This window comes from Acanthisitta chloris, unplaced genomic scaffold (genome assembly GCF_000695815.1).
Source record: "Acanthisitta chloris isolate BGI_N310 unplaced genomic scaffold, ASM69581v1 scaffold4247, whole genome shotgun sequence".
Taxonomy (NCBI): domain Eukaryota; kingdom Metazoa; phylum Chordata; class Aves; order Passeriformes; family Acanthisittidae; genus Acanthisitta; species Acanthisitta chloris.
This window is the reverse complement of record NW_008683045.1, coordinates 10,682-25,738: the sequence shown is the minus strand read 5'-3', so window position 1 is coordinate 25,738 and position 15,057 is coordinate 10,682. Positions and strand designations below refer to the sequence as shown.

Below are 15,057 nucleotides of genomic sequence, written 5' to 3'. Positions count from 1 at the left end.
AAAAAAAAAAACAAAACACTAAATCCTGTGAATTCAGGAATCTGAAGAAAAAAGAATACTCAGAAGAGCAGGAAAATGAATATGTAAGTATATGCTTACAATGAAAGACAAACGTCCCTCATTTTAGACTTTTGTGAATTATCACATTATGACAACTTCTCCCAAGATGAATTATCCAAACTTAAACACAAAATACAAAAGCTATCACAAAGACTTCAATATATTTAAATCTGAAGCTAAGGTAACATGAACTCAGTAATCTAAAATGCAAGCTGCCTAGAGTGCTGACCTTCAACATTTTCCATCACTGATCAAGTATATCACACTTTAACTCATGTCACAGGAAGAACCACCTAAATAATAAATTTGAGTTCTAAATGTAAACAGACTAATTCAAAATGCTTGATTCAAGATAGAGCTGACAAGCTCCACATTTTAGAAGACATCCAAGAACTTAGTAGTTGTCATGAAACTGAAGGCAAGATTCTTCTTGTGCCAATTTAAAGCTATTGGTTATTTTAACATCTTTCAATTATCTAAATAAATCTAAAATCCATACACTTGCACCAGAAATGTAATTCAGTTAAAACAAAACCTGATCAATCCACTAACAATCATGCAAAATACAGTTCTGCTACATTCAGTGCATTTTAGAGTGCTTAGTACTAATGCTTTGAAAAATCCAAATTAATGATTTGTGATCATCATGAATCTTGAAGGATTTTCTATCATTTAGAAATTCGAAAACCAAAGTAACTTACAGTAGCATTTTTAATAGAACAAAAGCCATTTTATTCATATAAGTTTATAACAGTACTGATGTTTCCACCATATATATCACTTAGCCACAGGAACAGTTCAAAAACGGGGTGACATATACATGGTTCTACCAGTATTGTAACTGATGGCTTATACAGAGTCCTTATTGCCTTAGTTATGGACAAAACTGAACACAAGGTGTTTGTTGGCAAAGGACAGAACAGCATTACACACTTTTCATGCCATGAGATATTTCAAGAGATATTTACATGTTTGTCACGTTCACCAATTGGCATTCTTGGAACTTCTTTTGTCTTAGCTTCAGGCAGATAAGAGAACTCAAAGATCCTCCTACAAGGTTTTGTACTCCAAACACTAGTGTTTTTATAAGTAACAGCCCATAATCACCAAATAGCCATTGCCATTGTTCAACCCAAATGGCATGGAGTGAAAGAGCTCACAGTGAAAAGCATTCAATTAAATTCTTCTTAATGACCTGCAAGCTTTATCAAAGACACAAAGAACATTTAAAAATGAGAACTTTATGCTGACTGTCCTTTTAAAAGCTAGCAGCACAAAACACTTTCTGAACAAACCAGACATCTCTTGCATCCTGAACAGTAGTACATCATTTTGTTGTCCATGTTTTTTGACTCCAGTGTTTCGCAAACGCTGATACATCAAGACTCTTACCACTGCTGTACTGTTCATATAAAGTCTGAAAGTTAACACAAACACAGGTATTCAGGTGAACAGTTAGTATCACACATGGATTTAAACAAACATTACTGCTTCTAGTGAGTCACCTCATACTGAAATAGTCCATACCAAAAATCAGAAAATAAAAATACACTTAAGACAGCTTAGTTGTACCAGTTGTAATGCAACATAGGGCCTAAAAAGACACATACACTGACTTAGCAGTGTGAGCAAACTTAGAGCTTCACAATTTGGCTGAGAACATACTAGTTGCAGAGATTTTACTCCATTAATTGTCTCCAATATGGAAGCATGTACTGCTATACAAAATAGAAAAGAAACTTCACTTACCCTCGCAGCTCTAGAAATAGAGTTAGGTGAATTCAAGCCAACAAGCTGGCCAAGGATATGCTTCACTTCCTCTGTTGTTCCTTTTGTATTTGGGACACCTGCAGTTAATGTATTATTAGGCTGAAGTTGTATTAATTATCACTGTATAAACTACCAATGCAGTTTGTAAGACGCTGAAGAATTAAAACACTCAAGTATTTTCTGAAGCAGACATGGGCACCAAGCAAAACCAACAAAAAGTTATGCCAGCAAGTGTAAGGTACATATAAGAGTAAAGCTTTTTTTTTTCCAAGCAGAGTTTTAAATACTGTTTAATAAAAAGGTCTTTTAAAGTAAGTGTACCTGTTTGACAATGGCTCTGAACCTGAACATAGGGATGAACCAGCAACTCCGAGACAGATATTCTTTGTTTAGGATTTCTTATTAGACAGCGCTGCAAATGAAAAAAGAGGAACAATGCTTTGACTATAAATTAAGAATTTTTCTAGGAATTAACAGTCAGGAGCTTTAAGAGACCCCAGAGATGCATAACAAGACTTCTTACTGCCAAACTACATCCTCAGAAAGTCTCAACTCACAATGCACTAACTGATTAGCATAATTTCCCTTGTGAGCTATTATCTTCAGAGTAAAGTTTGGTGTCCTGTTTAACTCAAGCAACAAATGTTGAAAGATTTGAAATCAGAACCTACAATATCCATTTAATCTGGATGACACAAAATGACACAGATAGGAAAGTTAAGGGGTTAAGTGTTTCTAGACTTCAATTTGTGACCCGCTGAGCAACACAAATTGGGCTCAATCGAAAGCAGGTGGAAGTGCAGGGGGAGGGAAAGGGATGGTGAGTATAAAAGCTACTGTGTTTACTTTGGATGCTAAGCCAAAGGAGTTCAGTCAGACTGCTTTAAGTATTTATTTATTCATTTGGTACTGAGCTGAAAATAGACTTCAGTATGGAAACTATATGAAGTAATTCAAGCTCCATTGAGTCTTCTTTTGGAATAAGGTCTGTTACTACAAGTAGCAGTGATTTATTTATGGAAAAAGGTTCTCAAGCAAAACTCATTCGGTTTTAGAAAAAATGCTTTAAATAAAGAAATTGCAATTGCCATTATTTAAATCAAAATTAATTTCAAGGGACAATTACCTTTAGCACATCTTGAAGATCCTTCTCAGCAATATCTGGGAATTCTATTTCATAGCTAGGATCAACAATAGCATGCAGTTTATTTAGTGGACTTGTTATATGTTGAAATGGAGTCCTTCCATATGTCATACAGTACAAAATGCATCCCAAGGACCAAACGTCACTTTTGGGACTTATCTAATATTAAAAAAAAAGAAATAAAGATTAGTCCTCACCTTTTAAAACTGTCTCTTCAGTCAATTTATCAAGTAATTGTACAGTCATTTCATTTAACAGTATGTGTACTTTGCATTGGCTAACAGATCTTGGTAGCTCCCACACGAGATGACCAAGGCAGCATGCCATTATCTACTAAGACAGTGATGTGGCTTCATTCATCAATAGTCTATAAGAAAGCTATTCTTATTAATTATCTTTGGAAATCAACTTATTTAAAATAAAGTTAGTCCTTAACAAGTTGAACCGCAGGATTCTAACTTCAGATTCATAAATAAATACAACTAAAAGCATACTAAATTAATTCAATCCAGAAACCAGTTAGACATGATAGCTATGTCCCCAAAGTGGGAAGCCACAGTTCCTCTGGATTTAAAGGATTCAGATCCCTATTTCAACCACCACACCCAGGCTGTTTTTTGTAGGAGGACTTTTCACTTCTCCTGTTGAAATTAAAGCACATCGAGTGGGGGAGATGAGGGAGGTGGGAAAAGAGGCACATAGAGACCCTGACTCCCAGCACAGTGGTTAGAGCTTTGCTTTGATGAACTGAGCTCCAGAACAAGCCTACACTTTGCATGCAATTTTTAAAAACATTAAGGTAAAAAGTATCATCCTTAAAGAAAATCCATGTATAATACCCTATTCTGTATTTAGAAAGACAAGACTGTCACTACGTAATAACACTTCCATTCAGCTGTTAAAAGTTAGTCTTTGTGTATATGCATGTACCCTTGGATTCCTTTTGGTAAATACTTCTCCACAAAACTATGTACCCCTTAACTAAAGTTTGACTGCCAGTGTGACAATGCTTTACTTCAGTACTTTCCTCATCATTCATGTTCTGTTGCCCTGCTAATGTTCTAAAATTTCTACAATCCACAACACAAAAAAAAATTAATGTGATATACAGAACTCATACATGTGGCCCTAAAATACTAAACTTCATTGTATCATCTTTTAAAAGACCTTATTAAGTATTACTCATTACTTGCAAAACCTGCCTGTCACTTAAACAGACTCAAAAACATGACAATGACACAAGCATCATCATAACTTGTTGTGCAAGCAAACTTAATGCACTGGTCTGCATCAGAAAGCAAATTTTCTTGCTCAGAAAAAATTCTAAGCCAAGACTATTTATGCAGAATGCTAGAAAGCAGTGGTGTAGCAGCTAGCAGTACCATAAGAGCTCCACCAATTTTTGGCAGAATGAAGTTAAAATAAAAGGGCATAAGTAGCATAATAGGCAACCAAGAAGTGACTGAGGAATGATTCATTTTCTCACTTGACTCCATGGAAGACTTCCCAGGAACACCATGAAAACTCCATCCTGGTGTGATTTCAGAGGGGCACAGCATGGTGGGCCCTTCAGATACTCAAAAGACTTTGGTAAGATGAGTCATTAGTGCAGCCTGATATGTGAAAGGCTCATGTATTGCACTGTTCTCTGTAATGCTGTTCAATTTCCTCACACTGACACCATCGAGGAACTTATATTCCTCCATAAACATGGATCTTAAAATATTTGATTTTATTATCAATTTAGATATTATCATTATATCATCAGCTCCTCCAATGCCCAAGCCTGTGCATCTGCTTTGTTTTCAACTGTGCCCATTGAGCATATGCATTTTTCTAACCAACATCTGCCAAATGCCTGTAGATAATTAGGGAGATTAACCTTAGCCTTCAATCCCTGCCCACCATCATCATGGCACAATCAGTTTCCTCATGTTCGAGTTTCGATGGAAGATTTTGAGAAAACCAAATCTTAAAATACAGGACTGAACTACTTTCTTCTTAACACAAAGCAAATAGGAGAAACAAGATCATATGTTACCTTAGATCGAGACTTCCCATTTTCTCCATAGGAAGACATATCTTTTATTGCTTCTGGGGGCATATAGTTCATTGTGCCAACCTAGCCATAAAATGCAAAAACATTCCTTTAAGTGAAGCATGCAGTTTACTTAACTCACTTAATAAAAAGTTAGATTTTTGTCTCAAAACACTGAAGAGCATCCTGAAAATTTGTTCCTATTAAGGCCGTTGTTATTCTGCTCAATAAAAACATGTAAAAATCCATATACATGAATATTTATATACACATATAAAATCATTCAGCATAAAATTTCAATATTAAGTGAAATCATTACAATCATCAACATTCTCAGCAGGTACTATAGAACTTTACAGAAAAGTATGTGGGATTTTCCAGAAGTATTTCACCTGAGAGTCTTTAACGATGCTTGTCACATCTGGCTGCATTTGGTTTGCAATGCCAAAGTCAATTAGTTTTAACATTCCATCAACTATCAGGAAATTTGCTGGTTTCAAATCACTGTGAATAATGCCTGTGAAAAAAGAGTTTAAAGTTAATACAGGTTTAGTCAATCCAAGTTACTACTATAGGGTTTTCTATTACTCAATTCCCATAACCTTTGCCCAGAGAGAAGGTGCGGATCAACTTGAACTGGCCAAACCCACACTATTCTCTGCAGATTTCATAAAAGTGTTCCCATTTCTTTTTAAACAATTAAGATTTGCATGACTTTACAGTGTGAATTATTACTTATTCAAATCTGCAGGCAGCCCAAAACAGCTCCAAGATATTTGAGTTGCAGAGTTTCTCAGTTTGGGACAGTCCCTCCAGCTGTATGTGCACACTGCCACACTGAACTGCTGCTCTGGAGCAATTTTGTGACCTGTCCATGCCTGCAGCTTCCTCTTAAATATTCAGCTAAGCAGGCACTTAAAATCAAAGAATGATATTGCTTAGTCTGAGCAAAGGCACCATTCACTGAGTACACATGACTGACTTCTGACAAACCTTATTTACACACTTTATTATGAATTTTGGTTATTAACTACATAATCAACTGATACATCATGATATTTCACAAAATTGTTTGCTTCAAAGGCACATCACATATGCATGAAGCCTGTATTTTAGTAGGTTTTTCTATATTATTGAGTGTTCTAGTGCTGAAGTGATGCTCTCTGCTATAGGTTCAACTCTTCACTTAAACAAGAAAAGGATCCAAATCTGCTCTCTCCTTTATGCTATACAGCTAAACAGAATACAGGTGCATACACTTCAATTAGATGGGTAAAGAGGAAAAGAAGGCCTGAGGAAAAAGCTGAAACATCATGTCAAAGTAAAGATGACAGAGCTGTGTATTAGCTACTATTAATGTCAAAGCTTCTTTTGGAGAGGAAGATTGGCTAAAATTTAAGACTAATAGAGAACAGGTAGTATTGGGAGTACACAATATAGTCTAATACAGAAAATATTTTCTGGCTGTTACAAGCAAACAGAAAGCATTACCAAGTCATATTTGCAGATCACTCTGAGTTAGCCAAGTCTACCTCTGCATCAGGATTTACTTCTGTCTTTTGTTACACTGATTTTGCTATTCAGAATACAGTAAATTCCCATCTTTGAAGATTGCTAACTTACACCAAAACTAAAGAACAGTACCACCTCCAAAATTAAAATGCATTCATATTATCTACCACATAACCATACAAATACCTAGAATTATTTTAGAATACCATATTCATGAATTGTGTGAACAGCTTCCAGCATATGTTTCCAATAACTCTTCCGTTCCAAGGGATCAATGGTTTTTTTCTTTTTGAGCCAGCTATTGAGATCAATATTTCCACACTCCATTACCATGTAGATATGTTGATCAGTAATTTCACTAAAAACAAATAAATATACTTATGTTAAAATTTAAGGAAACATCATCTTATTTAGAGATACTGGTTAAATAAGATCAGTGTTTACTCACTAGCCATAAAGGCGGATGATCTTATCGCTGTGTTTCTGCAGCTTGTTCAAGTGAGCAATTTCATTCTTATAGCTCTCAACAGTCTGTTGATCAGCCTCCTGTAGATTCACATATTTGACAGCATACAGCTGCTTCTTCTCATTCAGCACTTGATACACCTGCAAAACAGTATCAGTTAACAACTTCTTTCCTAGTTCTGATTTGCGATGGTCCTTTATCTCACCACAGCTAGAATGTCAAAGAAAAGCTCTACCTTTTCAAAAGGAAGAAGAAACACAAAGAATTTCATACAAGACAGCATGAAGAAAAGTCAGGAAAAAGCACCAGTTACAAGAGAAACAACCCTCTGTCAGAAACCACCTTAGAGCCACATTGTATTTTACTAGGTGTATTAGATCACAAGTCTGAAGAGTTCCTATGATAAAGATTACAAAATAGCACTTCCCAGAGGTGTGTTTGATCTGCCACTGCACTTTGATTTTGTTACACCAAGATCATTTGCAGATTAGACCACACAGCACATGAGAAGATGAAGGCACTGAGTCTCTTAGCCTTAAGATGAGAAGGCTACAGGGAATCTTACTGCTGTCTTCAGCTATTTAAAGGGAAGGTATAAAAAGGGACAAACTCCTCTTGAACCATCAGAGTATAAGAGGCAACAGACACAGCTAAAAACAAGAAGAATTACAAAACTGGGAATTGTTTTTCACCATAATGTAGACAAACAGGGAAACAGGTTGTCCATATAGGCTGTGAAAACTCCATTCATAGCAATACTCAAAAGATACACACAAAAACTAAGAGCAACCAGCTCCGTTTTGACCTTACTTTAAGCAGACTATGAAACCAAGTGACACACAGAGGGCCCTGACATGCTACCTCATTCTACAATTGTACACTGCCAACACAACAAGCTTTTCTTTCTGGAGGTCCCTGCTGACTGGAAGCTGGCTAATGTTATTCCAATTTATAAGTAGGGCATGAGGGAAGACCCAGAAATTACAGACCTGTTAGCCTAACCTCAGTTCCTGGGAAAAATTTCAGAGAATTTCATACTCAGTACTAAAGGAAGGCTTTTAAATGACCATGCAATGATCAGGCACAGTCAACATGGGTTCACAAAGGGCAAGACCGCTTAAACAATTAAACCTCACCAGCCCCTTTATCTACCCACTAGTTTTACTTGTAATAAACTGAGGCATCATTTTCATAGTTATACATTCAGTTATGACTGCAGGCTATCCAAAGACTCAGATAAAACAGCATTGTACCAAGTCTAATCTGTGCACTATGCTTCTTCTGCATCCACGAGGGATAAAGTCTAAGCATAGCATTAAAGCAACAAATTTCTAGGTTCTCTGGGTCAAACACTTTGTACATGTTAGTACCAGGCACTCTTTGGATGGATTTCAACATATATATTTACAAACACAACTACTACTGTGTAAATGAGTGACTGCCTAAAAGGATAAAGGAGCATCTTACCTTGCTTGAGCCTCCACTGCCTATTTGCTTTAACACTGTATAAATTCTTCCTTTTATGGCAAGACATTCATGTGCAGGTATAGAAGCTGGAACCTGTGTACACATACAGAAAAGGTAAAGAAATAGCTATTGGCATACATGCAGCAGAACTTGGCAGAATTCTACTTTTTATTAAGTTCAAATGCTTTAATTGTTTTGGTATTTCTGAACAAGATAAAGTGCAGTAAAGCTAAACTTTAAAGGAAAGCTAAAAAGATCCCCATATCAAAAGTATTTGTATAGTGCTCATCACTTGACATGTAACATCACTGAACTCTTATAAAAGATAGCAATGCTCTTCACACTGGAAATTAAGAAAGGGTGTTCTTTACTCAGGCTTCCCAGATCCTTACCAATTATCTCCCTCTTTACAGGTAATGTCAGAAACTAAGATAATCTAAGAGCCTTTCCATCCCAGCATGCAACTCATTTAGAGCTGTACCCAAATCACCTATTATTTTATTTGAAGCTAACTACTAGCTAGAAGATTTTAGTGCAGAGAAGGTGAAACAGTCTGTATTGCCCATATGTGCTGTATCAAGCCATATAGCAGCCTCAAGTCTTATATATTGTTCCCCTGAGAGGAAGTTTAAACCTATCCTCAAATTCTATCTACAACTGGGAAGATTCCCACCTGAATGTACAACACATCTAGGGTAATCTATTTGTACAAAATTTCAGGCCAAAATTTATGAAATCTAGCAAAATGGAAGGAGAAATGTGATTCTTCATTCTTTTGCCTCCCTCAGACTCTTATGGTTTTCAACACACACAGCTTCTCTTTATTGGTGTGCCACTGTAGTGGTAGTGCCACTATAAAAGCACAGCAGAACAAAAATAGTGACTCCAGTTCTTGCCTGTCATTAATTAGGATTTGAAAAGGCTTAGGTTGCAGACAAAGGCTCCAGGATTTTGACACAACTGATTTTTCAAGAGCTGACTGACTTCAATTCCAACACATGTGAAGAAACAATTATGCTGAGAATCAGTAATATAGACTACTTTCCATTACTTATCCAGAAAAATGAACAACTTTAGATTCAAAGAAAAATATATACATACATATATTTTACCCAAAGTAGTCCCCAGTGAAGACATGTACCCAAAACTGACAGAAGACAGACTGAAATTGTTACCTGCAAGCCAACTTGATTTTGAAATGGAGTTGCTGGAGTATGTGGTAGATAATATGGGAACTGGCTGTAGGGAGTGGACATTTGACATCCTGGTAGAAACCTGTCCTTTACAACTGGTGTGCTGAAACTAAGGAAAATTATGCATTTAGTTGTATTTTTAGAGACTTTTAAAAAAGTCCAAAACTTCAGTTCATCTTGACAGTTAAACTCTATTGACTAGCAGGAGCCCAAGCCTCCACTACATTTGATAATTAGCATTAAGATTACTTCAGCTTCTTGCCTTAGCAGTGCTTTAGAAGAACACTTAAGCATGCTTAGGAAATATATTTCAAAGCACTAACTAAATTGTCATCTTCAGACAACAGTACAGCACTATATAGCTAGAAGAGCTGACCAGGAGACAGTTTGACCCACAGTTAGCTTTTTTCAGGTCATTGTTATTTATTCAAAACCTTTTTAAATTACTTTTTAAACTGAGCATATTGAGACAAAACTTCAAAAAGCCTGCCACGATTGCCTTCAGAGCTGTAGCTACTGTATGTGAGCATAAACATCATGTATTTAAGATTACTAAAGACTGTAAGAAATCATTTTTCTTTTCTTTATTCCTTTGATGTGCCTACCATATGTTTAGTTATACAAACATACTTGATTTTTCCCCACAATATGCCGAGATCAGAACTGGAGAAGAATGCATATGGCCTAAGATTTTTGTAGAGTAAAATTAGAAAAGCTTTTTAAAAAGGAGAAAACCAGCCAAATCATGGTCCTCACTGAACACTAAAGCACTCAGAATTCTACATGTTTACCATGTGCATGCATACTGTATGTAATGAGATTTAACTTCTTTTATTTCCACATTACCAAAGTTTAAAAGTAAAACCAAATCTATTCAAGGACTACTTTTTTCAAGCTCCTCTGTGAGATGAAGTGCTTCATTCCTTATATGTACTCTAAATTCTACAGCTACAGAGACAGAGGTCCTACCAACAGGAACAGTGCTTACTCAGCATCCAACCTTTACCTACATGATTCAGCCTAGGACTTATCAAAATAGTAAGTAATCATATAATTAGGAAGATTTGCCAACACAGGCATAGGGGTTTATGCCTAATTTAAGATTGCATGGATAAACAAATGCTAGCATTTCCTAACTTAAGTGCTTATTTCTGCAAGCCTTGAGATTCCCTGCAGTATTTTATAAAACCCTCAGACACTTGCAACATTAGAACCAGACTGATATACAGCTGTCAGTCTAAAAAGCCTGTCAGCCACACAAAACTGTCTCATAGCAGGGATCAGAGAGAGGTAAATGCTGTAATGAGGACTTGGTGATTTGATGGTGTACACCCAAATGCTGAAAATCTAACAGAAGGCAGAGTTCCCTAAACGTGATCTGAATCTCCAAGTCAGGCACTTGACACCAAGTGTTGGAAGCACTTGGAACGTTTGCTGTCTGAACAGAAACAATTCAAGAAACTCTGTTAAAAACTGCTTAAGTCTTTCCAGAGATTGACTAGTGTTCATGAACGTGCAGCTCAAAAGAAGTGGCTTACCAGGCCATATAGTCATCACATGTGGTGCTTGGTGTTTCACAAACACGTGAAGGATCGTTTTTCTTAGAAACAGCCTCTGGTGGTGACAACACTTTAGAAACAGGATGACCAGAATTCAAGAAACTCTGTTAAAAACTGCTTAAGTCTTTCCAGAGATTGACTAGTGTTCATGAACGTGCAGCTCAAAAGAAGTGGCTTACCAGGCCATATAGTCATCACATGTGGTGCTTGGTGTTTCACAAACACGTGAAGGATCGTTTTTCTTAGAAACAGCCTCTGGTGGTGACAACACTTTAGAAACAGGATGACCAGACTGTTCAAGGCTGCTTTCCCTTTTCAGAGCAAGATATTATTCCATACAGGGAGCCACAATTATGAACACAGAAATCATTTCTTGAACATGTGAAGGCTGCTGCTAGCACACATGTACTGCATATTCCTGTTACTTTACCTCTCTATAGCAGCTTTTCTGTGACTCTTCTTGAATTGACCATTTTTTTTGGGCACTAAGACAGTTCAGTTTAATCTGTTCTAATGGCTTTCTACAGCTTTCATCAAAACCAGACTGCTGCTGTTGACTTTCCAGACTCCTGGGCTCTGTTATTTTCAGCTCCTGACACTGAACTTTATTTCCTGGAAAAAAACAAACAAACAAAAACACGAAACAAACTATATGATTAAAAAGACTTGATACTTAGTACTTGAAATAGGTTCTAACAGATTTATCCCACAGTTTCTCAAAGATTTTGACCTTATTTTCTAGATCAGAGTAAAGAAACACAGTTGATTTACTTTACTAATAAAGCATAAAAAGGCATTAATGTAATCTTCAGGGTTCATATTTAATTCAGTGTAGTAACATGGTAACTGTGTTCAAAATCTTAGGATACTACAACAGTAAGATACAGCTGTTTCCTTCACCAACACACAGAACAAGATCATCTTTGTCATTTGTACTACAACATCCTGGGATGCTGAGCAGGTTTATAAAGCACTGAATATCAGCTTTTTGCAATACTTCAAATTACAAGTCTGTTGTCTGTGACAACAGGCAACCTATAATCCAGTGTAATGACTGAAGCCAGGCAAGACAAGAGAAGCCTGACCAAAGGGCTGTAAGAAGTAGTTCCTGATACATAAACAGCAGCAGCAAAAGCAACCTAGATTTTCACATACTAACGGGTAAACAGGATAGAAAGCAGAGTGCTGAAATCAACAGAGAACGCAGACATACTGCATTCAGAGAGAATTGCAGGAGCTTCGCACATTTTTCAAGTTTTCAAGTTAAAGAGCATTGTGGCTTCACCTTTTAAAGTTTATTTCAGCCAAAACAATCTCAAATTAAGCTTTAATAAACCAAATTAGAGCTACACATCTACAGGGTAAGCTAGGAGCATATAGAAGAAAAGTCACCGGAGAACCAACCCACTAAATTTGAGTCTGTTTCAAAAAAAAAAAAAAACAAAAAAAAAAAAAAAAACAAAAAAAAAACAACCCACCACCTAAAGAGACCCTTCAAGAAGTTTATAATCTTTCACTTGACTTTGTCTCAGCCAAAATCTACTTTCTTTATAGTATAAACTAGCACTTATCTGATACTCTATCAGTATTTTCCTACTCTCAGGCTGGCAAGTCGTAAGCTGAAACCACACCGTTGCTATTTCAATACCTATTACTTATGTGTATTACAAGAGGTAAGGGCATAATGAATTAGCATGACACATTGGTATTTTCCTTCAAGCTTAGCACACCACAGTTAGGTTTTTTGTGGGTTTTAGGGTGGTATTTTTTCCACAGCTATCACAGATGCCACTTAAAAGCCAAAATTTAATTAAATGCTACTCAATTCAAATCAGCTCAACCTTTCACTTTTTGAAAAACATTTGGCAATGTGTTTTTGCAAAAATACAAAACAGCATATTTTCAAGGCTTCTTCTATTTCAAACAACTCAAACAGCACATTAATAGTTACCTTCTTTTTTCATCACAAGACTTGTATCCACTTTGGGTTTGAGAGTTACAGTTGAACTGGTAGCCATTTCTAAGCTGTCCTCATCCAACATCTGCAACTGTAAAGAACTTTTCCCTTGTACAGTCTACAGAATATAAAAAGCACCTTAAAAAGAATACCTAGCATAGTGCCCAAAACATATTTCCTTATGATAATTAAATGACCAATGCAGTTACAGAAATGAGCATTATTTTTATCATTTTTTTAATACATCAACACCCTGAACTTCCATAATACAGTTCCTGTAACAAAGACCTAAATGCTTTCTATTCTGGAATTTTCTCCTGGGGATGGGGACATAGGACATGAAAATGCAAGGCATAGCTGAGAATTCATCTCTATCAAAAGCCATAATTTATTGCTCCATAGAGCACTGAAACTCAGTTAAATGGACTTCATTGAGTAGAGTGCTTCCCATGCCAAAACTCATTGCTCCAGCTCAAAGAGCTCCTGTAGCCATACTGATATCTATTTATCCCCCTCTTAGAAATCATTATATTATTTATGAACACCATTCCCAGAAGTACTGTACTGAATTCACATCAGATGTACTGTACAGAGAAAGCTCTTCCTTAATGCCTGATTATGCATAACAATTTTCAAATTGAAAAGCCACAGTGTACATTTCTATTCACAACGGATTACTTAACACTTGAAAATTCTACCTTATTTCTTCCTTGAATTCAAAGTGTTATTATCTTTCTAATAGCATAGCTAGAGTTTCCTACATGTATTTTGAAAATATTGAAGTCACCTGTAAGTCTCCCAGGCCATACGAATCACGCTTACTAGATTTCGGTTCTGAGAGTGGAAAAGGGGCAACAAAGGCTGTACATTTGGAGCTGGATATTTGCCTGTTGAAGTAACATGGTTAATTACATCACATGCCAACATACAGTGTAGCAATGGCCTTTTGTGAACCAGGTGAAAAAGACAGGTGCACAAAGACCTTAGGCTACAAGTCTCAAATACACAGAAAAGCAGGTCCACTCCAACAGCCAAGTGAGAAACAATACAATGGCTGTTAAAAATGAGAATTTAAAAATACTTTGGAAGTTACAAAACTGCCCCGTATCTAGTTTTAAGAACTGAAATACACAAAGTTATTTTGAACAACATTTACTTTTGCCTTCATCTGTTTCTTTTGAGCCTAGTGATTAGCCAGGACAAGAACTTGATCTTTGCATGCTTTCATACGAGGAATCCAAGTAAAATAAGATCAGAAGTAGGTTACTGCAATACCTATTGCAAGTATAATGACTGTTTGTCTACAACCTTCCAGTCAATTTTAATACTCTTAACATCTGGCATTTCCTCTATCCAATAAAACCATTGTTGAAAAAGAGTATTAGAATCTGTTGTGCTACAGTAAACTCAACCATACCTCTTCACAACACTAGCTGTAAGTGGGACATCTGTATCCTCTACATCATCACCATCATCAGAGAGCAGTTTAACAGGAACCCTCCCAAATGGGCAAGCCTAAGAGCAAATTAAAAGTTATCAGGTGCATAAAGTAGAATGAACAGTTTAAGAATTTTAAGAAAATCTTACAGGTTCTACCTGGTTAGATTTGCTTAGTGGTCTTAATGAATGGTGGTAATTAACTGGAGCACCAAGGTCCTGTGACTTCTCTTCCCTGAAGTAAAAAAAAGCCAAACAAAAACAACTAACAATCAAAACCCACACACAAAAACACTGTAGTGTATGTGCTTGGTTTTGGTTTAAATGATGTTACAAGAAATTAAATAAGAAATCACGACATTACCCAAGCAAAAGTCTGGTAACAGTAGAAGAATTTTCACTAGAATCCTTTCTTTTTCTGCTTCTGTGATTTCCAACTATGTTTTGAAGTCCA

At 36.3% G+C, this 15,057-nt stretch overlaps 1 protein-coding gene across 1 annotated transcript in view; it reads right to left on the bottom strand.

Moving 5' to 3' along the window:
• Nucleotides 1-1,112: 1,112 nt before the first annotated feature.
• Nucleotides 1,113-15,057, bottom strand: part of TTK (TTK protein kinase) — a 21,700-nt gene continuing 7,755 nt past the window's right edge. Inside the window, exons 5-21 of the mRNA XM_009078754.1 lie at nt 14,968-15,057; nt 14,763-14,838; nt 14,584-14,681; nt 13,954-14,053; nt 13,161-13,284; nt 11,635-11,821; nt 11,389-11,520; nt 9,633-9,759; nt 8,458-8,550; nt 6,973-7,130; nt 6,731-6,882; nt 5,405-5,529; nt 5,016-5,096; nt 2,957-3,133; nt 2,152-2,242; nt 1,810-1,907; nt 1,113-1,477 (exon numbers count right to left, since the gene is read on the bottom strand). The exon at nt 14,968-15,057 is cut by the window's right edge and continues 8 nt beyond it. Coding sequence (XP_009077002.1) covers nt 1,388-1,477; nt 1,810-1,907; nt 2,152-2,242; nt 2,957-3,133; nt 5,016-5,096; nt 5,405-5,529; nt 6,731-6,882; nt 6,973-7,130; nt 8,458-8,550; nt 9,633-9,759; nt 11,389-11,520; nt 11,635-11,821; nt 13,161-13,284; nt 13,954-14,053; nt 14,584-14,681; nt 14,763-14,838; nt 14,968-15,057 — 1,999 coding nt within the window. The 3' untranslated portion in view covers nt 1,113-1,387. The remainder of the gene's footprint in view (nt 1,478-1,809; nt 1,908-2,151; nt 2,243-2,956; nt 3,134-5,015; nt 5,097-5,404; nt 5,530-6,730; nt 6,883-6,972; nt 7,131-8,457; nt 8,551-9,632; nt 9,760-11,388; nt 11,521-11,634; nt 11,822-13,160; nt 13,285-13,953; nt 14,054-14,583; nt 14,682-14,762; nt 14,839-14,967) is intronic.